Source organism: Strongylocentrotus purpuratus, unplaced genomic scaffold (assembly GCF_000002235.5).
Source record: "Strongylocentrotus purpuratus isolate Spur 01 unplaced genomic scaffold, Spur_5.0 spur5_scaffold_19, whole genome shotgun sequence".
In the NCBI taxonomy this organism is placed as follows: Eukaryota; Metazoa; Echinodermata; class Echinoidea; order Camarodonta; family Strongylocentrotidae; genus Strongylocentrotus; species Strongylocentrotus purpuratus.
This window is the reverse complement of record NW_022145604.1, coordinates 8,418,060-8,442,991: the sequence shown is the minus strand read 5'-3', so window position 1 is coordinate 8,442,991 and position 24,932 is coordinate 8,418,060. Positions and strand designations below refer to the sequence as shown.

General features: G+C 39.3%; 1 protein-coding gene across 2 annotated transcripts; it reads right to left on the bottom strand.

Moving 5' to 3' along the window:
- Nucleotides 1-24,932, bottom strand: LOC100889965 (gamma-butyrobetaine dioxygenase). Of its 2 annotated transcripts, none has more exons than XM_030990207.1 (6): nt 24,378-24,932; nt 11,228-11,589; nt 10,743-10,848; nt 3,901-4,091; nt 2,117-2,283; nt 1-1,371 (listed from the first exon to the last, which is right to left on the bottom strand). In XM_030990207.1, exons 1-6 carry the CDS (start codon nt 24,825-24,827, stop codon nt 1,193-1,195), a joined length of 1,455 nt encoding a protein of 484 aa, XP_030846067.1. In that variant the 5' UTR covers nt 24,828-24,932; the 3' UTR covers nt 1-1,192. The 2 variants fall into 2 exon arrangements, with proteins under 2 accessions (XP_030846067.1, XP_030846068.1); XM_030990208.1 differs by lacking the exon at nt 24,378-24,932 and adding an exon at nt 21,256-22,530.

Here is a 24,932-nt window from a genome sequence, read left to right as displayed (position 1 = left end):
TTTCCTTATATTAAATTATTTAATGTAGGTAATAACGCAGTACAAAATGATGCTAAATGCTAAAGCCATGTACTTGTCAAGTACCCCAAATGTACCCCTTCTTATAAGGGCCCGTGTTTCCAAGAATTGTAGCAGCTTTGTGTAGTAACAGGTAACGTATTGCTACCACCACGATGTAAGGGATGGGGCAGTGCACTACGCCCCAAGTTTCATAAGAAAGGATTGTGCTCCTTTTAGGTTATAATAGTGGTCGTTTTCACTGATATTCCAATGTCCCTTCTCAAGTCATTTCAATATGAGAAGTGTGCCGTTTTTACACTACATGTTTGCCCCATTAAAACCACTATGGCATATTCTACTCGACTGCTCAACCTCTCATCTGTTAAACCATATACCCTGTGAACTTCATAGAATACCAAAGTAATCAATTGCCTTTTGTTAAAGAATATAAAAGTTAAAACGACAAAAGAGTTTTCAAACCCAAGGCAATTGCATTTACATTACCAAATGTCAATCATGTTAAAGGAGACATAATCATCATACGTGCTATGACAAGATGAGTAATATCAACCCTCATCTCCCAATAAACAATAACAAAGCCCATAGCCTGCTTAAAAATATGCGCCCTTAATTTAAAGCGACTGCGAGAAATATAAGTCTTGCACCTCCCCAAAACTCACTCGCTTGCATGTATAGTATCAAATTAAGTCATTATTAAAGGACTTATTCGTTCTTTCATTATGAGATTGTGCTTAAAACTCCATCAGGATTTGTGGTTTTATTTAAATAATACGGTACTGAAGCAGTATCCTGGACCACGTAAAGAGACAATTTTGAGTATCATCCCTGTTACAATTTAGGGATATATACTGTCTAAAAATTATATTTTTTCGCGTTTAGGCTACCCTTTGTATAGGTGCCCCCTTTTCTTTCAGAAAGTATCTTCTTTTATTGGTGCAACCCCACTTTGGTACACCGCCCCTGACTTCAAAATATCGAGGGGGGTGAGCGATAAACCATTATTGCCGAAATTTAGCCGGATTTTGTTATCATAATAGAAGAATAACTAAATAAAAATGTCCATAACGGGTTATATGAGCCGGTCCGCAGATTAAATGACAAGGGTAAAAGTGTGTCGTCACCAGTGGCGGATCCAAGGTGTTGCTTTGCCGTTACCATCTCTCCCAAGTTTTCACTTCTGATTTTCCCCCTGAGATTTTCTCAGTCGCTGCTTTTTCAGATTGCGCATCCGTCCAGACACGATCTCCCAGTCTGAGTAGCATGTTTCCAGATGCCTCTGAGTGTCAGCTTTCATGCTGAAGCCTAGACGACCATGTAAAATACGATGATTGTGAAAGGCCAGAATGTCACCTGAAAGGAATCGAAGAGAGACAGATGAGGTTTTAATACATTGTGAATAATATATATATTAATTATAGTGATAGTAATAATAATAATAATAGTGGGTTCTTTTATAGAGCACATGTCTGTCAGACTTTATTATTAAGTATTTGGCGTCACCTGTGCTTGAGAGGCAAAAGCGAATCACTATAACCCTCGGGTCTCTCCTCCCGGTATAACTGATTGGGGGTTTGCAGGTTGACCACTACACCGGGGTTTCCCCCTACTCTTACATTATGAATTATAGATATATTAATGATAGTGATAGTAATAATAATGATAGTCGGTTCTTTTATGAAGCCCATATCTGTCAGACTTGACATTATGGGCGCTCTACATTACCCAAGGATGCCATTGTGGTGCTCTAGAATGTTGTTATGAATTAGTTCTGCCAAGTACCCATGTACCTCACATGGGTCGAGTGTGGCACATGTAGATTAATGTCTTGTCAATGGATATTAGTGCTGTGACCGTGATTCGAAGCCCGTACCCTGTGGTTCACAGTCTGGTGGCTTATCCACTGGAGCACAAACCTTACCTTTTGTCGTACAGATTGAAAAGAAGAAGAATTGTTTTCGTTGATTTTCGTTGGTTAGCGTTTCACCTTAAGTTCTTTGAAACATGTAAACATGTTAAAATAGAGCATAATACTGCTCAAATATAAGATGAAACAAAAGAATAAGTACTATTATAGAACAGAGAGTAGAGTACTTACCAGCCTCCAGCTTGTACCGTACCAGGTTGTCTGGATGATACAGCATGTTGGTGAATTCCTTGAGTGCCACATATGCCTTCTTGACATCCTGCAGGGGTATCCGCAGCATGGCTGCTCTGCAAATGTCATTAATTGTGATCTGACACACCTCTTCGTCAGTGTCAAGTCTATGATTGATGTAAAAACAAAAATTGACGAGGTTTATAACAGTGCGAAGGAATGGACTTACTGAACTCTCAATACTCTTGAACGCCTTGTTGTGATTACTTTTTAGGTGCTAGTCACATGTATTAAACATGTACATCTGGCAGGGGCGGCATGCATGACACCCGGTGTCGTTTCCCTTTCCCACCTTTTTTAATACAAATTATTTAAAAAAACTCTTTCTGGTAAGGTCAGGGTAGTTGCTTTTGTGATATGTAATGGTACCTTTCTCCTATATAAGTGCACACTTCCCCACCATTACCTTGGATTTTCCACGAATTTCGTATGTTACATGTGTTAGAATTGTCTAGTTACTTATGGTTTTTAATAGATTAGTGATACATAGTATCATCTGAGCAGCTACGAACCAAATTGATTGGTGTATTTGGGGCTCTCCTCGCAGGGACTGCTGGTGTGACCAACCCTCAACAATTATCTGTTGATACCTGAACTGACTCAGTATTGTTTGAAATTGCACAATTTTTTTTTAATTGTTAATTAGAAATGATTTTATGGCCCGGTCCCACTGGCCGATGGACACAAAACGTATGCATAAAGGACACAGCGGACGAGCAAAATTTCGAGGGTGGCTCCATCCGTTTTCATCCGCTCCAGAAATGGACAAAATTTTCGAAAACTTGCGAAAACAGAACTGAAAATAACGGACGTGGGTAGTATGTAGCGGGGATGTCAAACGGATGTTCATCGGAAGCCTAGCGGATGAAAGCGGATGGAAGTGGATGACAGCTTTGAATACTTTATATACGAGATGCAAACGCTTTCATCCTTTCTATTCCCGTGCTACTAACGATGTATAGACGTTCCATGTACCTTGTCTTTCCTCCCTCTTTCCGTTTTCAGCTGCAGCGGATGTGAGTTGCGAGGATGCCCAGAGGATGCAGAGAGGATAGAGCGGACGTTTAACGGATGATAACGGACATAGAACGTGTGTTGCTCGTATTTGTCACGGATTTACATCGTACACGGCGGAAGTTCATCCGTTCTAAAAGTTTTGTGCAGCTCAAAACTTTTTGCGCGGATGAAATCACAGTGGACGGATGCTCGATGGATAGAGCGTATGAAACACGTATGCAATGAGTACACAACGGATGTATAGCGTTTTCCAACGGATGGCAAGATATTTTTACGTTTTACATCCTCTTTGCATCCGTAAGTGCAGTGGGACCGGGCCATAAAATCACATATTATACAAAGTTTCGGAAGACATGCCGTTATTTTCTAAACATGTGAAGGACATATATCTTTAATGTGTCTTCCTATATATATTTTGAATTGAAGACGGACATTCAATTTTCCGTTCATATATTTGTCCGTGAGGCACTCACAATGTTTGAAAGTACATATAGAACGCCTTTTTAGAATGGAGATGATGAAAGTGTTTTTCACTATCAAATTAACGTTATTTTTTCATAATAATATTTTCACCTAAGGATCTCGTTAACTGTTGAATATAGGTCAGTGATATTGACAGGGTTCGGGATTTGAGCCTGCCTGTGTCAGTCATCCATTCGTTGTTTATGTGCATGGGCAAGTAAACAAGCGAGGTATCTTATATCTACCTGATGACTTCGCGACGAGCAACATGGTAGTTTTTGTCGATAGCGAGCTTATATTCCCAGGGAATTCTGGTTAAAATCCTGAAAGACTCCGGGTTCTGACACCTGAAGTCCTCGGCGACCTTGAAGCCATCCGCGAGCAGACTGTCTCCGCCTCCTCCAGTTACTTGCTGTTTGCAGTGGAACAGCTGAAACTATACAGGCAAAATGTAACATGTATACCATCATTAATCGTGATGTAATAGTATGAGATACAGCTGCAGTCATACAGATATTGACTGGTATGGTGTGTAATAACCTTCTTTGGATCGACCGCTGAAGGGAGTTATCAGATTTATGATCAAGACAGACAAGAGGGAAATAGAACTCACCTGTGGTGCTAAAATTGTTTTTATATACCTCATACATAGATTGTCATTCACTGATTGGTCAAAACTATATCACATGTCAAGGAGCATTTTGATCTATCATTGCGTCAGAGGGTTTGATAGTACTTGGTACTTGGTACTTGTACTTGGTTGTTGTTCCTCCAAAAGATTCCTAGTGGAATTTAAACTGGAGGTCGTGGTGGCAGAGGGTGGACTTATTTCGGAAGGAGTGCTACTTTAAACTTTGCTGAGTCAGTCAGGGATACTAATGTCGAATCGAGATCATTCCATGCTCTGGTTGTGCGTGGAAAAAAAGAGTTTTTGTATACATCTAATCTGGTTAATGGTATTTCGAACTGACTTGACTTGAGTACTATAAAACCCTGTGATAGAACTCCTAACCCCTCCGCGATTTTTGCCCACACACAGCGTACAAGATTTCAAATGCGCGCTCAAGTCATGCAATTTACGCTGGGTCGCAGTACTTAACTGCATCACCTTTCTGCAGTACCTGTAAACATGTACAGTTTAGATTGGATTTCCGTATGTTGGATTTTTTTTAGCGTTGGATATTTGAAAATATACCTCACTTTAGAAATCTAGCCATCTGATTGGTCGAAATTGTCCATGTCCATTGCCATGTCCACCTACCAGTCAAAAGTCTTTTTTTTTTTAAAGCCCTCATGCCCGCCTACCAGTCAATAGTCTTTAAAAAATTGCCCTCATACCCGCCTACCGGTCAGTCTTTTAAAAAATGCCCTCATGCTGCGATCCCCATTGGTTAACGTGTAACATTTTCTTACCATACCATACAGCGCGTTTTGTCTGTGATTCCCAAATGATTGTAAGATTCAGTCATCTTTCCAGCGAAGATTAACAGACCGTGTCTCAGATTTCCTGTGATGTTTCAACCAATCTTTACTCACTGATAAAGATAAGGTAAGAATTCTTGGTAGATTTTTGTGTCTCTTTGGTATATAAAAGATATGACTGCTTTAATAATCGAGGCATATTTGTTTTTATAGGCTCTGTCTCGCGGACGTTAAATCCTGCCATCACTCCTCGGCACGCCTCGGGGTGATAACAGGATGTAGCATCCCCATGAGCCTATAAAAACAATTATATACCTCACTTAAGAAATCCAGCCATCTGATTGGTCGAATTGCATTCATAAACTTCAACTGTTCCTGTAAAATTCCCGGTAACCATGCATAAAACATTTCAATATTTTTAATAACCATGGTTATTAAAAAAATAGGTCAGTCTCCATGGTTACCCCATAGGTTTACATGTTAAAAAATGGTTTGAGCGATGGAGGATACCATACGTGTGCGAAAAATTGGTCGGCAATTTCAATACAATTGAATCTCGATCGATCTTACCGACAATTTTATCTTGCATTGTTGACATGAAGACAAAAATTAACTGTCAAAAACAAAAAAACAACATCTGCCGATAGATCTTGATCTAAGTTCGTGCCAATATGCATTGCAAAAGTAAAAGAAGAGTCCGTATATGGAGCTTTTGCGAAGCATTCATCACACGCGAAGCCGGTTTCAATCCATTTTAATGTATATATTGTACAAAACTGCCATGCATGTTAATAACGCGCGATGGCCGAGAGGTCTGAGGCGCTGACTTAAGATACATCACCTTTTGTACGCAAGAGTTCGAATCTCATCTTCGACCAAAAAAAAAAGTATTTTTTATTTTTTATTTTTTAGTCTATTTTTTTTCGGCATATAAAAGTATTAATGACTGCTTTAATATTCGAGAAATAGTTGTTTTCATACGCTCTCGGGAAGGTTACAATTGGGCTATTCCCCTCGGCACGCCTCGGGGAATAGCACAATTCTAACCTTCCCTTGAGCGTAATAAAACAACTATTTCTCTCAAAGCAGTCATTAATACTATCCCAGATAGCAAAATATCTGGGGCCCATCTGGGTTTTGTATGGGATGGCTAAAGCCCACGTGGCCCATACAAAAACCAGATGGGCCTTCCCACCCAGAACCCACGCATATGGGCCCCATGTGGGCCCCATGTGGGTTTTTGGTGGTGAAAATCGCACGTCGAGCATTGGCTGGGCCCAGCTAAAAACCAGGTGTATACCAGATGGGCCTTCCCACCCATAACCCACAACTACCGACACATATGGGCCCCATGTGGGCCCCATGTGGGTTTTTAGTGGTGAAAATCGCACATCGAACACCGGCTAGGCCCAGCTAAAAACCAGTTGTATACCAGATGGGCCTTCCCACCAAGAACCCACAAGTACCAACACATATGTGCCCCATGTGGGCCCCATGTGGGTTTTTGGTGGTGAAAATCGCACGTCGAACATCGGCTGGGTCCAGCTAAAAACCAGGTGTATACCAGATGGGCCTTCCCACCAAGAACCCACAAGTATTATGTGCCCCATGTGGGCCCCATGTGGGTTTTTGGTGGTGAAAATCGCACGTCGAACATCGGCTGGGCCCAGCTAAAAACCAGATGTATACCAGATGGACTTTCCCACCAAAAACCCACAAGTACCAACACATATGTGCCCCTTGTGGGTCCCATGTGGGTTTTTGGTGGTGAAAATCGCAAGTCGAACATTGTCTTCGCCCAGCTGAAAACCAGATGTATACCAGATGGGCCTTCACACCCAAAACCTACAAAATATACCCAGAATTTGCATAATGAATATGGGGTGCGTGCATATATGTTTTTTTTACAATTTATCTGAATTTACAGGATATTTCCTAATTGCTGATGATTTAGTTATAAGCAAATCATTTCGAAAATACTATTAAATGTAAATTGCTAATTATTAGGACATTTCACTACTTTGTATACATTACATTTAATTAAACATGAATTAGGAAAAACACTAACTATGACCTAAAACAGATTCAATAAAATACAAGTATATGGAAATGTCTCATCACCGCAAAATAACCAAGTCTTCTTAATACCAATGCCTTTACATTGGAAATTTTAGACGATGTGTTGTTGCTAATGGCAAAATTAATTAGTACAAGTGCTACATAAATTACTAATTAAGTCTGCTAATTGGAGCTAACAACTGGTTGAAAGTTGTGCCAAATGGTACGACTGGTCCAGTTAAACCCAACTGGTAACCCTGGAAATTGAAATTGGATAAATGAATTCAGCAACTGGGTAAAAATAGTACCCATTTAAACAATGAAGCCCATTTAGAACCACATTGGCCCATATGGGACCATATCAAACCCACTTGGCCCATATGGATCCCATATAAAAACCCGCTTATAGCACATATGGGGCCCATATAGAACCCACTTGACCCATATATAGAATGTGGTAGGTCCCACATATAACCCACATGGCCCATCTGGTGCCCAATAGGTAACCCTTGTGTATATTGATGGGCCAATTGTGGGGCCCATCTGGGTTCTACGTGGGCCCATCTGGGCCAAGTGGGTCCAATCTGGGCCGCCCATCTGGGGCCCTTCTATAACCCGGGTGCAGATTGCTGGGCCCCACATGGGGCCCATCTGGGACCCAAATGGGCTAAATGGGCCAAGTGGGCAATAGATGGGCTGGCCCATCTGGGCCAAGTGGGCTAGCCCAGTTGTAACCAGATAAAACCCAGATGGGCCCCACAACATTTTGCTATCTGGGATACTATCCCTCTCATAGCAGTCATTGGGCCGTATGCATAAAAAGTAGCAATTGCTTGTGCTAGCCTTTTACTTGAATCCGTATGCATAAACATAAGCAATTGCTTGCAAGCAAATGCTTTTGCTAGCAAGCACAAGCAATTATTGCTTGATGTCCGCAAGCAATTGCTTAAAGATCAAGCAATTGCTTAAAAACGTATGCATAAAACGAACCTTTTGCTTGTTCTTATAAGCAATTGCTTACGTTTTTTCAAGCTCCGTCATAGCGGCTTGAGCTCTTGCTTAATCGGGACGTTCGCGGTTAAGCATCATGTTTGCTCGTTAGAGAAAAACCAAAGTTGTACAGGAGTAGAATAAATCGAGAAGAAATTGCTCCCGAGACCTATCGGAAACTATTCCGTTTCGACAAAGAGAACGTTGAGTGGTTAGCACACAGGTTCATACCTGAACATGATGAAAAACGGGGAGGATGTCTGACAACAGTGGAGAGCATGGAGGCCAGGAAAGGCTACCCCACACGCATGACATTTGAATACACTACTAATATGCGAAACCCGCCTTCGTTCTCCCATGAATGATGTTCGCACCGGCGTGACGTCGCTATTGTTGAGATCGTAAGCAATTGCTTGCTGGAGGCAAGCAAAAGGTTTGAGCACAAGCAAAATGTTATGCATACGGGTTTAAGCAATTGCTTGAGCTTGATCTTTTGCTTGACAAGCAATTGCTTGTGCTTGAAGCAATTGCTTGCAAGCAATTCTCGCTACCCTAAATAGGTACGAAAATCTCGAAATTCGCGAGACGAGGTAATTTTCACTCTCTCGGGTCGTCACTACAACTTCCGGTATAGAGTCCCATCCCGCTGGCGCTAGCGCCTGTGTTCGCTGTGCAGAGTTTTCACGCACGCTAAAATCGATGCCAATCAGTGTAATTTGTACAGATTATAATATGCAATGGAAAGCTTCGGGCAGAATTAGTGACTTTAGCACAAAAAGCCGTTAAACTCTACCGTGAAAGAGAGGGTTGTGATCACGAACGCCTGCACAGGAAGCTGTAATGTCGAAAAGCTATCCCATAATGCAATGCGCGTTTTCAGGATTTTCCCCGGATCTCGGCAGAATCGCTATTTGGGGTAGCGAGAATTGCTACTTTTTATGCATACGGCCCATTATATCTATAATATTACACCCCTTCCAGTTATTATCTGTTTTATTAGATAACCTTGATACCGGACACCCCGTAAATGACCGTATATTTTTGGAAGTAAAATGATATGCATCGAAGTATTTTTCATTTTCCATCAAACTAGGTGTTATCAGATTTATGATCAAGACAGACAAGAGGGAAATAGAACTCACCTGTGGTGCAAAATCGAAAATTACACCCCCGGCTTCCAGTTATTATCTGTTTTATTAAATAGCCTTGATACCAGACGCCTCTTAATACTGGACATCCCGTAAATGACCGTATATATTTTAATTAGAATGATGGTCAACGCATTATGATTAGTTGACACACATGCGCTTGTTACACAGCGCAAGACGCGTACAGTACTGTAACGCGCATTTCCGCCTCACAGGCATATTAATACGCGCACAAAACCAACTGCAGTTGTTTACACAAACCAATATTATATAACCCTACATGGTACATTAAGTGGACAATGACAATGTCTACTTAATGACTCATTTTATCACTCCAAATGTCCCTCTAATGACGCCTTTAGTAAAATATTACGTGAATATATATGTATATTCTGCTTTCAAAATTTGTGTCCAGAAACTTATTATTTATGACGAAAACGTTTTTTTTTCCTTAGATGTACAGGGGGCTTTTTAGTCAAATTGCAGATCTACATAATGCCTTAACTACGCAAACATCATATGAGTTCAATTGTGTAGTTTTTATAGGGAAAACAAATCTTAAATATGTACCGGCAAAATTTACATTGGAAATTAGATTGTTTTTTCGATGATTTTATCATTTCCAAACTAGTAAAGTTTGTTTAATTATGATCTTGTGAGATAATTTGAATTGTAATTAATGTTTTATATAAAAAATACTTTATCTCGGTGTTCGACTAAAGTTCATTTCCAAATAAGTGACCGGTATATAGAACATGCTTTTTAACTAATACGAAATTTGAATAGTTCAATTGTGTGACGATCCTCTCTAAATGCCGCAGATTTACCGCTTCAAAGTTAGTAGACTTCATTCATGAATGTTTTATTTGTATATCACTAAATTTTCAAGACATTTCATTGGAAAGCTTTTTTGCAGTACGAAGAAATACAGTTAAATTTTCGGTAATAGGTTATAGCTGTTCAGTCTTCCGCGTCAAATGCGCGCGGCTAAGACAATGCAAACAATGGGTACGCGACTACGCGCAGTGTGACTAAGTAAATTATGGTACGACGCAAAAATATACTCATTTGACTATTCTTTATGGTCAATTCAACCATCGAAAAATGGCCGGGAGTGGAATATATGCTAATGACGATCATCGCAATCAATATCACGTGACGATCGAGTTGTGGACCAATCACACTTTTGGATATGTAAGAGCTAACTATACGTATGTATTTGCTAGAGTAGCAAGGATATTAACATGGCTTTTCATGGAGATGGAGGGGGGAGGGAGGGAGGGAGGGATTAGCAAGAACATGGCCTAGGGGTAGGAACAACCAGATGCTCCGATATTTGCTCCTGTGAACACTGCTCGCGATCTGAGCTTTATATCGTCAAAGATATATTGACTGCGGAACCACTGTCACGAGTATGTGGCTTCCGGCCGAACGAACATCGTGGATACAGGTGCGGTACTGATACTTACTCCTTTAGCCTGGGTATAGTAGCTTAAATCGTTGTGGAGCTGAAGGCTCGCTGCGGTGTACACTGGATGGTAGGATTTCATGTGCAGCTTCGCCTGGTTCAAGATTCTGCAATCGAACAAAGTTAGGATTAGTTAAGAGATCAAATTGCTATGTCACTATCAATTATTATAAATAAATGGTCACCAGGACCACAGGTGTATCAGGTACACTATAGAGCCAGCTTTCATCTCCTCCGCGTTTTTATATTTCGTATTACAATATATATTTTTCTCATTCACCCCCCCCCCCCCCCCTCCGGGCAATTAATACAGAGGAAAGTTGCATTCAGAAAAGCATAAGAAGATGAGACCTTCATTTAGGGAACACCAAATTCGCAATATCGCCGGCTGTAATCAAAGATCTGTCCTCGATTGCCGAATCGGGGAACGAAATATTGCAATAAATTATAGTATCGAATTTTTTTATTCTTGTTCACATTACTCACCCTGACGAGGAAGGAGCAGGAGAATCGTATCCCAGTCTCTTTTGAAGGCTGTACTGCTGACACTGCTCAATTGGTGCGTTCTTGAGGACAGCGATCCCGAGATTAAATAGCATCTTGAGCCAGTCGTAGAGGGCGTCGTCGCTCTCCATCACTTCGTCGAATTCGAACATTCTGAAGTGCGGTGTTGACATGACGTCGTGGCCCCAGAGATGAGGCCGGTTGCCCTCAATAGGGTCCGGTTGGGACTGGTCAAACCGATGACCTCGAAGCCAGTCAGTGGGAAAGATTCCATGATGACTATCAGCCCACTCCACGGACAGCAATTGACCGTTGTCCAACAAGGAGGCATTCTTAACTTCCGTCTTGTGATTAAAAGGGATAAGATTGATGTCAGAAATGCCTTAAAGGTACTATGTTCCATTTGCAGCCCAAAACAAATGTAAGGGTTAAATTCCAACGGCATATGAAAGATAATACTAATTATGAACTTCCCTTAAAAAAAATGTATGGATATCATTGGAAAAAATTGCAATATTTAAAGCCTTTTTACTATTAAAAAGCCTACCCTTTTCTGCAAAATTCAGAATTTTTTCCAGTACTTGCAGCCAGTACTTGCATACAGTCCATTGGCAAATATTTGTTTCCCATTGAAAAACTTAAAGCAAAATTCCTGTCTCGAGCAGGGTTAGACCTTAACTGGTTCCACGTAAGCCTTTTTGGTTGATTTAAGCTAAACCTTGACATTTAAAGGCGTGAATATTTTTTGTTCAAACACTTTCCTCCCGCCACCGTGTATAAAGCTACGGTCACAATGGTTCGTATGAACGATGCCTTCGTACGAATCTCCCTGTTCGTACGAATTCCAGAGTTCGTAGAGATTCGTAGATGGGGCAGTTTCTTACGTCCTTCTTACGGAGTTCGTACGAACGCCGTTTAATTTTTCGCTCTTGATTCGTTAGAATGCCCTGAGTTCATCAAACGTCAGACTTACGGCCATCTTACGAGTTTTTTTTCTCGCCAGATGTAACTGACGGCATTCTCAAGTCATTCGTAAGAAGATCTTATGATTTGTTTTGGTATATTTTGTCGGGTTGCAAAAAAGCGCTGCATAAATGTCATAAATTACGTACACCTTACGAGCATCTTATGAATGCCTTACGAACGCCAGCAGTCGTTCGTACGAAGGTCAAACTAATCTCCGTTTGTAAGGCGTTCGTACGAACGCCGTAAGAGCCCTCTATGAACAACTTAATTTTTGTATTTGTATTTATTAACATTTATTTCCTTCTCAACAGTACAATATGAAACACAATGTATATATACATGATATATGTAACAATTCTGTAAATAATTTAGATACGGAAGGAGGCGAAAACCCGGAAAGCATAGCTTGAGTTGGGAACGCCCATAATAAATTAACACAGTTACCGAGAGAACATTTATTATGAAAATTACATTTTATATAACAGAAAGTTGATAGGAAAGAACAAATATAGTAAATGGAACAGAGAGAAGAAGAAAAAAATGAGGAGAGAACTAAGTATAGGAAGGCATGTTCACTCATAAAGAGAAAGTTACCTCAATTGGGCAGTGCATGTGTCTGTGATTACATCATAAAAATAACGAAGTACTACAATTTTAAAATAGACAGCGGGTACATATCATTAAAAACAAGCAAAATCATCAAACAGACAACGGCTTTTTCCGACAGCATTGTCCTGGGAATATACATATGGTACTAGCAACAGCAACAGCTGAGGCATATACGTAAGTGATCAAAATCCAAACATGTCATTAAATTCCACAAGAGGTAATTTCACTCATAAATACAAGACAGGGTATCAATATCGAGCAATTAAATACATTTTTGCCTTACGGGAAAAAGTCTGCAAGGAGAGCGATTTTTGTAGAATAGATGGTAAGGTGTTCCAAAATTTTTGCCCGGAGTATCGAATGTCAAATTGAAATCTTCGGGTCCTATGTTTAGGGAGATGAATGTTGGCAGCGCTTCTCGTATTGTACGTATGGGTTTCCGAGTTGCATTGAAAATTGATAAAATCACTAAATTGTGGTGGGAAGATGTTATTCATGCTTTTATACATGAAAATACCCTGTTGATACAAGTTTATATCACTGAATCTCAAGAAAATAATTTGTTTAAAGATGGGACCAGTATGGGAATGATAGTGCATTCCGGATATTATACGAATAATCTTCTTCTGCAATAGTGTAAGCTTTTGTATTTTGTACTTGCAGGAATTCGCCCAAACAAGATTACAGTAAGAAAAATATGGAAGTATAAGAGCACAATATAACATACGTAGAATGTGATTGGGCAAGAGATGTTTGAGTCTGGATATAATGCCAATGTTTTTGGACACCTTACTTTCAACTTCGTGAATATGGTATTTCCAAGACAAGGAACTATCTAAATAAACGCCAAGAAATTTGACTTTATCTACCCTTGGCAATATGACATTATCAAGAAAAATATTGAAATTATTTAAATCTGCATTCATTCCATTGTAAAAAATCATATAATTACATTTCTTTACATTTACAGATAATTTATTAGATTTGAACCATTCACATATATATGCAAGACCTGCATTTACTGTATCCATAAGAGACTTCAAGTCTGAATCTCTGTGAAATATGTTTGTGTCGTCTGCATACAGTATAAAAGACAATTCATTAGCAGATTTTTAAATATCATTCACATATAATATAAATAACAATGGCCCAAGCAGGCTACCCTGTGGAATTCCGCATGTTATTGTCCTAAACTCCGAAATAGAAGATTGATATTTGGTACATTGTAATCGATTGTTAAGATAGCTATAAGAGCTACACCACGTATTCCATAACGATTTAGTTTAGATAGTAAAATAGTGTGATTAATTGTGTCAAATGCCTTAGACAGATCTATAAAAACTCAAATTGCAAATTCATTTGCCTCAAAGGCGTCTATGATTTTACTAAAGGGATTGGTGAGAGCCATACATGTTGAATAATCCCTACGGAAACCATATTGATGTTTATTGAGAATAGAATGTTTGTCAAGAAATTCAATAGTTCTTTTATAACCAATGCGCTCGAATAATTTAGAGAAGACTGACAGTACAGAAATGGGCCTATAGTTTGGAAATTCACGCTTGTCACCAGATTTAAACACTGGTGTTACCTTAGCTTTCTTTAGCTCATCTGGAAAAATTCTGTTTAATAATGAAAGGTTGAATACATGGCATAGGGGTCTACAGATGTACATAATGACCTGTTTAATGACGCTTGGACTGTATTCGTCCAAACCTGCAGCTTTATTGTTTCCAAAAGTACTAACAATGTTACAAATTTCGTTTTCCCTAGTAGGATATAAATAAAAAGAGTTAACAGGTGGATCATTCATATACTGTAAATAATTCTTTTGGGTACCTGGGATTTTATTTGCTAAAGATGGACCAATGCTTGTAAAGAAGTCATTAAAGGAGTTCGAAATAATGTCCGGCTCTATAGCGATGTCCCCGTTATAATTAAATACAGAATTCTCAGCTGGCTACTTTTGTTAAGTAGTGAATTGATCGTTTGCCACGTACGATTTACATTAGATTTATTAAGTAAAATTTGTCATGGAAATACTGAGATTTTGCTTTACGAATTAATCCTGTGAGTAGGTTACGATAGTTTTTATACACATAAGCATTGTGGTCTGATGGGTTACGTAAATACATTTTGTATAATTTATTCTTATGTCGGATCGACTGTAACAGTCCATTCGTCATCCAACATTTTAATTTCTTGTTTTTGTTTTTGTCTAATACAATAGGAAAATGCTTATCATACAATGCACGAAATTTATTTTGAAAAATATTATAACTATCGTTTGGATCTTCTGCAGCGTATACATCCCTCCAGTTGACTTCGTGCAAATTCCTAATTAAGGCCTCAATATTTCTCTGTTTTATAATTCTGTGACCTATGTTAACTTTCGATGATTTGACATTAGCAACATGGTAAAGACAGGCAAGTGATCGATACATCACAATACAATAGACCAGTATCATGAAATGAAAGTAGGTTATTTGTAAGTATATTATCTATTAAAGTGGCAGATGACTTCGTAATTCGTGTAGGTTTGTCGATTAAGGGGTAGCATGAGTTACTGAATACTATATCAATAAAGTTTTTTACCGAGTTGTTTTTATCATGTTGTAATAAGTCGATATTAAAATCACCGATTACATAACACATTTTCTTGTCGCTAGTTATATTGTTGAACACAATATCCAGTGCTTCAGAAAAAATATCGATCTGAATATTTAGGGGTTTGTATACCACACCAACTATAATATTCTTTCTCTTTTCTTGAACTATTTCTATAAAAATGGTGTCACAAATTTCTGAATCAAGCGTCAGGTCATCTCTTAGGAAATAATTATGCGAGACCGCTATATACATTCCAACTCCCCCGCCACGACCATGGTTTCTTTTCTTACAGATAAAAGTATATTCATCGATATTTATTGAAAGACTAGCGTCTCTTAACCAGGTCTCCGAGATGCCAATTACATCAAACTGGGGAATTTAAAATACTCAAGAATTTTTTTTTAAGGAATCACAATTTTTTTAAATACTCCTTACGTTGAAATGTATATTCGAAAAGGTTGCATTATTTTTGGTTATCGCAAATTTGTTCACAACATCTACCACCTCATAGTAATTACAAATGGACGTAACGTAGTTTGCAAAATGATTTTTGTCAGGGTCGATATCTGCATTGATATTGTGCCTCTCATTTTCAAGTACAAGTGGATTAAATCTGAGATTTAAATCGGTATCTTCGAAGGGAGCGTGCCGATCTGATATAATTGATTCCAAATCGTCTATATGATGAAAAGGGAACAGGTGAGAATAGCAGTTAATACACATGAGCAAGTTCTCATTCCATGAACTGTTATGTACAACATTACAATGGCATGATTGACAATAAAAGGTTTGATTACGTAATAGGACAGTGTTGTCGCTAGGCATTGAATTACTCGCCATGCAAATTCAGGATTGACAACAAATGGCTCGGTGTAAAAATGTCAGAGGTAAAAATGTCAGAGGAAAAAATGTCAGAGGTAAAAATGTCAGAGGTAAAAATGTCAGAGGAAAAAATGTCAGAGGTAAAAATGTCAGAGGTAAAAATGTCAGAGGTAAAAATGTCAGAGGTAAAATTGTCAGAGGTAAAATTGTCAGAGGAAAAAATGTCAGAGGAAAAAATGTTAGAGGTAAAAATGTCAGAGGAAAAAATGTCAGAGGTAAAAATGTCAGAGGTAAAAATGTCAGAGGTAAAAATGTCAGAGGTATAAATGTTAGAGGTATAAAATAAAAACAAAATCATGTGGCAAGTTTGTTATGGTTACACCCGGGCCATATATTAGGCTTATCGAAAAAGAACAGCGAGGGATATTCTGCAGTCGTTATTTCACCGCTGCTTTATTTTCTACTTTCCCAGTTAAAATTTATTTACCTTTCGGTCCCAAATTGTGACTTTTTGCCCGATTATTGCCGAAGGAAGACGAGGGGGGGGGGGTATTCTTCTTCTGGGGCACGGTGACCCGGCTGCTCTCCCCTTCCTCTTATATTATGCTTTGATATCCTTCCGAACAGTGGTCAATGCCTAGGCAGAGCAGGCAGACTAATGGGACATGGTTTCTGTTCCGAGTTTCGCGCCTTGCAAGCAATCATCAGGCAATAATTTGATAGCATTCTTAAAAGTACATGATTATCTTATACAACCTTGGTACAAATACCCCTAAAATAAGACTTAACTAATAAAATACAATTAGAATTACTCATGAGTAATTCTTATTATATTTTATTCAGGTATTAATTAGTTAAGTCTTATTTTGAGTGTATTTGTACCAAGGTTGCAGAGGAATCATGTACTTTGAAGAATACTATCAGTTGTCTGATGATCGCTTGCAAGGCGTGAAACTCGGAGTAGCAACCATGCATATGTCCCATGAGCAGCGCTCAAAATACACGGGGGCGATTGCAAAATTTAAAATCGCCCCCGTGGAATTATAAAATAAAGATTATCTTTTCTGTTATAACTTTAACACAATATTGAGTTTCAATTTTCAAACCTTAAACCAATGAAATGGAACTTAGATTAGCGTGCAAGATTTCTCGTTCTATGAGTATTTATTAACGATTCAGCTCGCAGTGCAGTGCTGCAGTCAGCAGTGGTTATAGGCCTACTGCGCCGTTAGTAACGGTACGTGTTCACGCTGCCGCCCCATATCTGCTGGAGCTGAAGGCGATCGCGCAAGGGCAGAAACATGGTCATGGAGAAGTTTTTCGTCGTGAAAAGCGTATACCCGCTGAAATCTGGTGATTTCAAATGACCAGCAAATAGTGAACCTCGACCAGTAAACCAAAATTAGGGACTTTTAGATTTGCACGACGAGAACGTGGACTGCAACGTGTGACCTCCTTTTAAGGCACTGCCAGTGCTTAAAAGGACGTCACATTATTGTGACTGCCAGTGCCTTAAAAGGACGTCACATGATTGTGACTGCCAGTGCCTTAAAAGGACGTAACACGTCCACGCAAATCTAAAAGTCCCTATTGGGAAGAAGAGGAAGACCAAGATGTTGTTGAATGATATGGTAACATGGGCAGATCTACAGGGGGGGGGGGGGTTAGGGGGTTTAACATTTTTGAGCAGACTCAGGCGACCGGTGAATATTAAAGCGGTGGGGGGATGCTGGAGAGGAGGACCACTAATTTTTTTATTTTTTTTAACTCTCACTTTCACCTATCCCAGATAACCCTAAGTTTTGTGTTGCTGCTTTATATGTAGATGATAATGCATGATTACAATAAATAGAGAGAGAGAGAGAGAGAGAACCACCATCATTATGCAATGGTTCAGGGTTTGTGTAATGTACGTTTGAAACCATTTCTTAGCGTCTCAAACCTAGAAAAATAGCGAAACTATTTTTGAGGAAAAGCATTATACTGAACTGAATAAAGAATAATAACTTTAAATTGGCTCATACTAATACTGATACGGGCTAAATACAATGTGGTATCGGCACAGTAAGATCGGGTATTTGTATAGAGGTATTCCAAAATGACATTCTGATAATCAACATTTTGTTCTGTTATCATATGTATATACGCATAATACAACTGATCTTTGTGATTTCTTAACGTGACATAGTTTCTTCTCCCCCTGCAAACAAAAAAGAAAACAAGGTTATTTAATAAAAGGATCATGGGACAAAATGATCATTGTGATTCAAATTGATGCAAGGATTTTTTTTTAATATTAAGCAATGCTTTTCACCAGAATCTTCTTTGTAAAAACGACTTTTAAAAATCTCAGCCATGCAATTCTGCCACTGTGTTGTAAGATCACTTTCACATTAGGAGAAGTGTATTTCTTTAATGAGTATTTTAAATTGAATGGAACGTCTCAACTCAGTAAGCATGGCTGAGATTTGTAAAAGTTGTTTTTACAAAGAAGATTCTGGTGAATAGCAGTGCTTATTCAAACAAATATTTGAATCACAATCATTATTTGTCGCTTAATCCCTTTTAATGATCTGTTTTCTTGCTCGTTTCAGTTCAGTTCAGTTCATTTTATTCAAAACCACACAAAGCATGATATAATCTGTTACATAATAAAGAGACTGGTAATAGTACATCAATCAACATATTCTAACTTGATTACATAATAAACTGAATGGTTTTAGGACCCCTTTAGAAGCTAAGCTTGTGAGCGGGGCCCTATAGTCAACAAAGTACATACATTTACAGTAAAAAGAATGTTACGTATGATTATACAATGGATGAAAATACTAAGCTACAGAATATAGAACATACAAATACTCTCTCACACACACACGCACACACACACACACACTGACAAGTAGGTCCTTAGTGGTCGAAAAACATTTCAGAATAAGAAAATACTAAGATGCAAATAAAAACTATGTCAGTCTTTCAAGTAGGTACGTTTTAGATAACCTTCTAAACCTAGAAAGAGTTGTACTATTTTTTTTATATCATCAGGCAGACTGTTCCATTCTTTAATGCAAGGGGAGAAGAAGATAATGTCATAGTGTGGTACGGTATGTCACTGAAACAGCCCCCGTACGACTTTTGTGCCAAAATTGATTATCAAAGTGGGGGGGGGGGCTAAAGTATTTACGATCAGGTAGAGGGTAGCGAGCGTAAATTGGTGTGGGGGGCTCAGGGGGTGGAGCCCCGGAAGCTCAGGGGTTTTAGGCATTTAATTACGGTCAGAGAAGCACAAATATTTTGATGCCGCATTTACGTCACCGGCCAAACCGGTCCGTTTCACAAACATTAACACATCAACCAATTCAAAATATAAAAAAATGTTAGACATTCATACATAATATAATTATATGCAAGCCTGATCACAAAAAAATAAATTTCAAAATCTATTTTCCACATTGTATAATCCTCAGGACATGTACGAAATACAACAAACAGCCATTTATAAAATTTACATTATTGAAGAAAGGAATATAATAGACAAGCCCATGCAGTAGCTCTACGTCTCGACATTCTGTGTGATAAAAGTGCTGAGATATTAAAACGGCACTCATTTTTTTTTGCTTGTACCTCTAACATTTTTACCTCTGATATTTTTACCTCTGACATTTTTACCTCTGACATTTTTACCTCTGACATTTTTACCTCTGACATTTTTACCTCTGACATTTTTACCTCTGACATTTTTACCTCTGACATTTTTTCCTCTGACATTTTTACCTCTGACATTTTTTCCTCTGACAATTTTACCTCTGACATTTTTACCTCTGACATTTTTACCTCTGACATTTTTACCTCTAACATTTTTACCTCTGACATTTTTTCCTCTGACATTTTTTCCTCTGACAATTTTACCTCTGACATTTTTACCTCTGACATTTTTACCTCTGACATTTTTACCTCTAACATTTTTACCTCTGACATTTTTTCCTCTGACATTTTTACCTGGCACCCAACAAATATCGTGTACATGATTTTACTTGAATGATATGCATGCTGTCTAAAGATACGATATTATAATAGTACATGCATTATGTTAATTAGATGACAATTATGGCAATTACAGACACAAAATATTGAAACACTCCATGCACTCTTAGGAAAGACAGCTAAAGAGTTTGTGATGGAATTTTCAAGAAATATAGTCATGCCAAAGAAGGAAAAAGGGGGGAAATCTAAAAAGAAATAAAACATAAACAGGTGAGGACACAGACTGTACTGTGTGCACACAGGCGAGAGAGGGAAGGGGAAACACACAACAGTGCTAGAGTACAGCATAGGTACCTCTCCGTATAATAAAACATTAATAGCAACAGTATCCTCTCCGTATACGTGTACATTAAAAGAAACAAGATAAGGAAGGAACTGCAATACTTCTCAAGACTAGTCAATGTACAGATATAGTATGTAGTCATTGCTGAAGTAGAACATGATGTGAAATGTACAATTTGGTACACAGAGACCTGAAAAATATGCAATGATATCTACAAATCACAGTCTCATGAGCTGTAATGAAAGAATAAATGAAAAATATGCAATGGTATCTACAAATCACAGTCTCATGAACTGTAATGAAAGAATACATTATTAGTCGTTCATTATCATTACAATATACAGATATAGTATGTAGTCATTGCTCAAGTGGAAATTAATGTGAGATGTACAATTTGGTACACAGACACATTTTTTCTTCTTCTCATGAACAAACAAAATACAAAATATTCATGAAAATCACTGCCTCATGAAAAGTACAAAATGTAAAAGATATGAAAAATGTACAGGAAGGTTCATCATGAGAACGTCTGTCCCATGAGTATACAACATGGTCATGAGATCACTGTCTCCTAGGAAGTACAAAATGTAAAAGATATGAAAAAACATACAGATGGCTCATGGTAATCAACGACTTATAACGAGTATGCGAAAATTTCAGGAGGAATAGGCATATTTACTCTCTTGATTTCTCCTTTAGCCATCTGATGTAAAGTCGAACAGGGTTCTATTCATATGGCGCCATTTTCCCGCTGAGAACTTTAGCTTCGTCCCCTGTTGATAAAGACGACTTACTTCTTGAGCATGCCTTCGCTTTTCTGTGAGATCATCTTTAGTGAGGTCATCGATCATTAAGTAGTTTTCGTTGGCTAGAGATGCTCGTGTAGACTTCATAACGGTAACTTTGTCGCGAAATGATAAGAACTTAAAGAGGATGTGCCGTGGACGATCAGCATCGGGCTTACCATCTTGGTGAGCTCTCTCGATCCTGGGGGTTATTCCAAATTTATCACTCATGACATTCTGAACAATCTGGATGCAATCTTCGACTGTATTTTCCGGTTTTCCAACGAGGCGCACGTTGTTTCGGCGAGAGAAGCGTTCTGCTTTGTTAATCCCAGCTTTCTGCTCAGCCGATTCTCGGAGAAGCGAAGTCATCTGCGTGTCGAGTGTGGAGATCTTCTTCTCAAGTGCAGCGTTCTTTTCCTGGAGTTCGTTTACTCTTTGGGACTCGAATTCGATTGCCGCCCCCAGGTCTCGCTCGACCCTCTTTACATTTTCGACTAGAGAGTCAACAGCTTTTGTAATCATTGTTTCAATTTTTCAGTCATTTTAATAAAGTATCAATCTATGTGTGCAATGCTTACAGGGCTGGGGTCAGAGGTTGTCGAGCGGCTCGCAGAGTCCGACAATGCGCCAACAGCTGCGGCGGGCAAGCTTCGCGGTGGTGATGTCACGTGACCATCGTACGTCAAGCCCATCGGTTGACGTGGCAGGAGAGGAGTAAAAATGGTCTAAACTTATGTCTTCCTCCTGCATTTCCAAGTGTCCTTTGGCCCTTCTTGCGAGTCTTGTCCTTTGAGAGTTCATCGTCGGTCGATTGCAAGTTATATAGTCCGTTTACAGCGCATATAGCGAGGAAAGTTCGAAAAAATACGGAGAGGCAAGAAACCTACGTCCTACTCGTATGCATGTCGCGAAATCATTTAAGGTGTTCTTACGATCATCGTAAGAATTTGAGGCTGAAAATTTAAAGCCTACAAAGTGTACGAAGATCTTGCATGGTTCTTACGACGTTCATACGGCCGCCTTACGAACAGAGATTTTCGTACGAAGTTGAACAAAATCTTGGACAAGACCAATGACCAGTCTGCGAACTTACGATTGGTCTACGAACGCTGGTTTCATATGGCCTTCTCAGTTAAGACAATTTTACGAAAAGGTCTGAAAATCGTTCGTACAGCGTTCGTAGCAGTTCGTAATGGTATTTGTGACCGAAGCTTAATCAATAAAACAAAAAATCAAGAGGAACGTAAAATTCGAAAATATTGACAAGATCTCGTATCTACACTGTTACCCATGAACATGGAATAACTTTTTCTTACCCCTTTTCATGAAATGCCGGATTGTTACAAAATGATTTATTCTTGATAGGTTAATGTTATACATGTATCTTCTATGAACTATATTGATCAATCTCTTTGACTTTTGAAAGAAGTAAAAGAATAACACAAGCTAAGAAAGACAGAAAGAGAAAGTGATAGAATGATTAAAACAAAGAATAACAGAAAGAGAAAATGATAGAAGGAAAACAAGGAATAACATAACAGGCCACGATAAGGAGCTATATATTGTGTACGCAAATTGTATGAAAAGCAGGCGCGCGGTTTTTGCCCAAACCGGAACAGGCCTCGATAATGACGCCACAGAATCATGATTGAGATCTCCGTTCGTTCAATCGAATTTAAGCGACTGTGATTCTGCAGAATCATAATAAAAAACCCATCTTTTTCAGCGTTTCATGTTTGTGTTTTTATACACGTTTATTTTTACGACCGACGGAAAAATCGCTTGACCGCAACGTGTTTTAGGGTGCGTTCGAAGCTAAAATCACAAATATAAATCATAAATCAAAATGCCGTTACAAAACAAGGTCACTGCGGGAAAGCGTTCAAGCGATTCTAGCTCATTTCGAGCCCAGCTGCGCATCACACTGCGCAGTTTGACCCAGGAAGTATAGGTCAACTTCGGCGAGCGCTTTCTGGAATTGTTTACGGCCGACTGCCGACTGTCGACTGCTGTTTTGAGCAGAGATCGCAATAATAAAACAAAGAATGAGAAAGTGATAGAAGGAAGAAACAAGGAATAACATAAGGAATGAAAGAAAGAGAAAGTGATAGAATGATTAAAACAAAGAATAACATAAGAGAAAGTGATAGAATGATTAAAACAAAGAATAACATAAGAGAAAGTGATAGAATGATTAAAACAAAGAATAACATAAGAGAAAGTGATAAAAGGAAGAAACAAAGAATAACATAAGGAAAGACAGATTAGAGAAAGTGAGAATGATTAAAACAAAGAATTACATAATAAAAGGTGATGAAAGGAAAATGTGTCGATTGAACGCACCCCTGGTGGTTACGCATTGCGTGAACTATTCGTAAATTAGAAGTGACCCTGCGTGCCGCTGCGCGTGCCAATAATTTGCACGCCATAGAGCGGGGCAGTGCGGGACCAAAATGCGGGCAAGTGTCAACGAGGCATATGTCTCCGCTCTGTGGCGTGCCAATGCGTGCTAATTAGTGGCACGCAGCGGCACGCAGGGTCAAGTCTAATTTACGAATAGTTCACGCAATCCGTAACCACCAGGACACGCATTCGTAGACTAAGCGCATGGCATGCGAAAACTGCGCGGGAAGTATGCGCAGCCAATGCGCAAATTGTGCGCAAATTAGTCGTTAACTAGTCGTTAACATGCGTGCCACTCGGCCATCGCACACGTATCGGCGCGCTCTGGCACGACTGGCAGCGCATAGGGTGCGCATAGTTCACGAAGTGTTCACGAACGTTGCCAAACAAAATTTTCGTGCCAAAATTTTGAACATTTTGAAAATTCTGTCACGCATTTCACGCACGGCCCGCATCCGCGCGCATCCTCCCGCACGCTACCACGAATACTTCCCGCATTGGCACGCAAGAGTATGTGTCTCGCAAACTGTGCGCAAACCAAAATGCGGGCAAGTGTCACCGGGGCAATAGGCCCTATGCTTTGCTGGAGTGAATTATCTCCCCATCATACCTCTAAAGACATTTCAGTCAAGTAGATTTTCCTGGTGACTGACACATGGTAGCAACAATCGGTGCAATGGCAGTTATCCCTTAGCCAAACGGCTGGATAATCTTGCTCCTCACCATCCGACCACAGCACCGACACCAACTGACCATCGCCGGAGATCGACGTTGACAACAGTGGGGTATTTTTTCCCCACGAATCGATTAGCGGCGCGTCATAATCGAACGCCGAGATTACTTCGTTTGAGTAGCTCTCATCTCTGGCAGCCACAGGGACCTGGTTACTACTCCACGCTCTATTTCCAGATGCCGCTCTCGCTGGAGCAGACGACTTCAGATAGCATTTCCTCTTTGAATCCTGCGATGTACACATTTGAAGCCTACTGAGCCCCGGTTTCGCATAGGCAGAGGCTGTGATACCCGCGCGAGATAATGGAAGAAAAGGTCTCGAAAACATCTTCGATCTCTTAAAAGATTGACAGAAGGCCGAAATCCAACACAGATATAGATTGCGGGCTGTAGTTTGCGCGCGGATTCAAGTTGGCCCGAATTCACAAAGCAA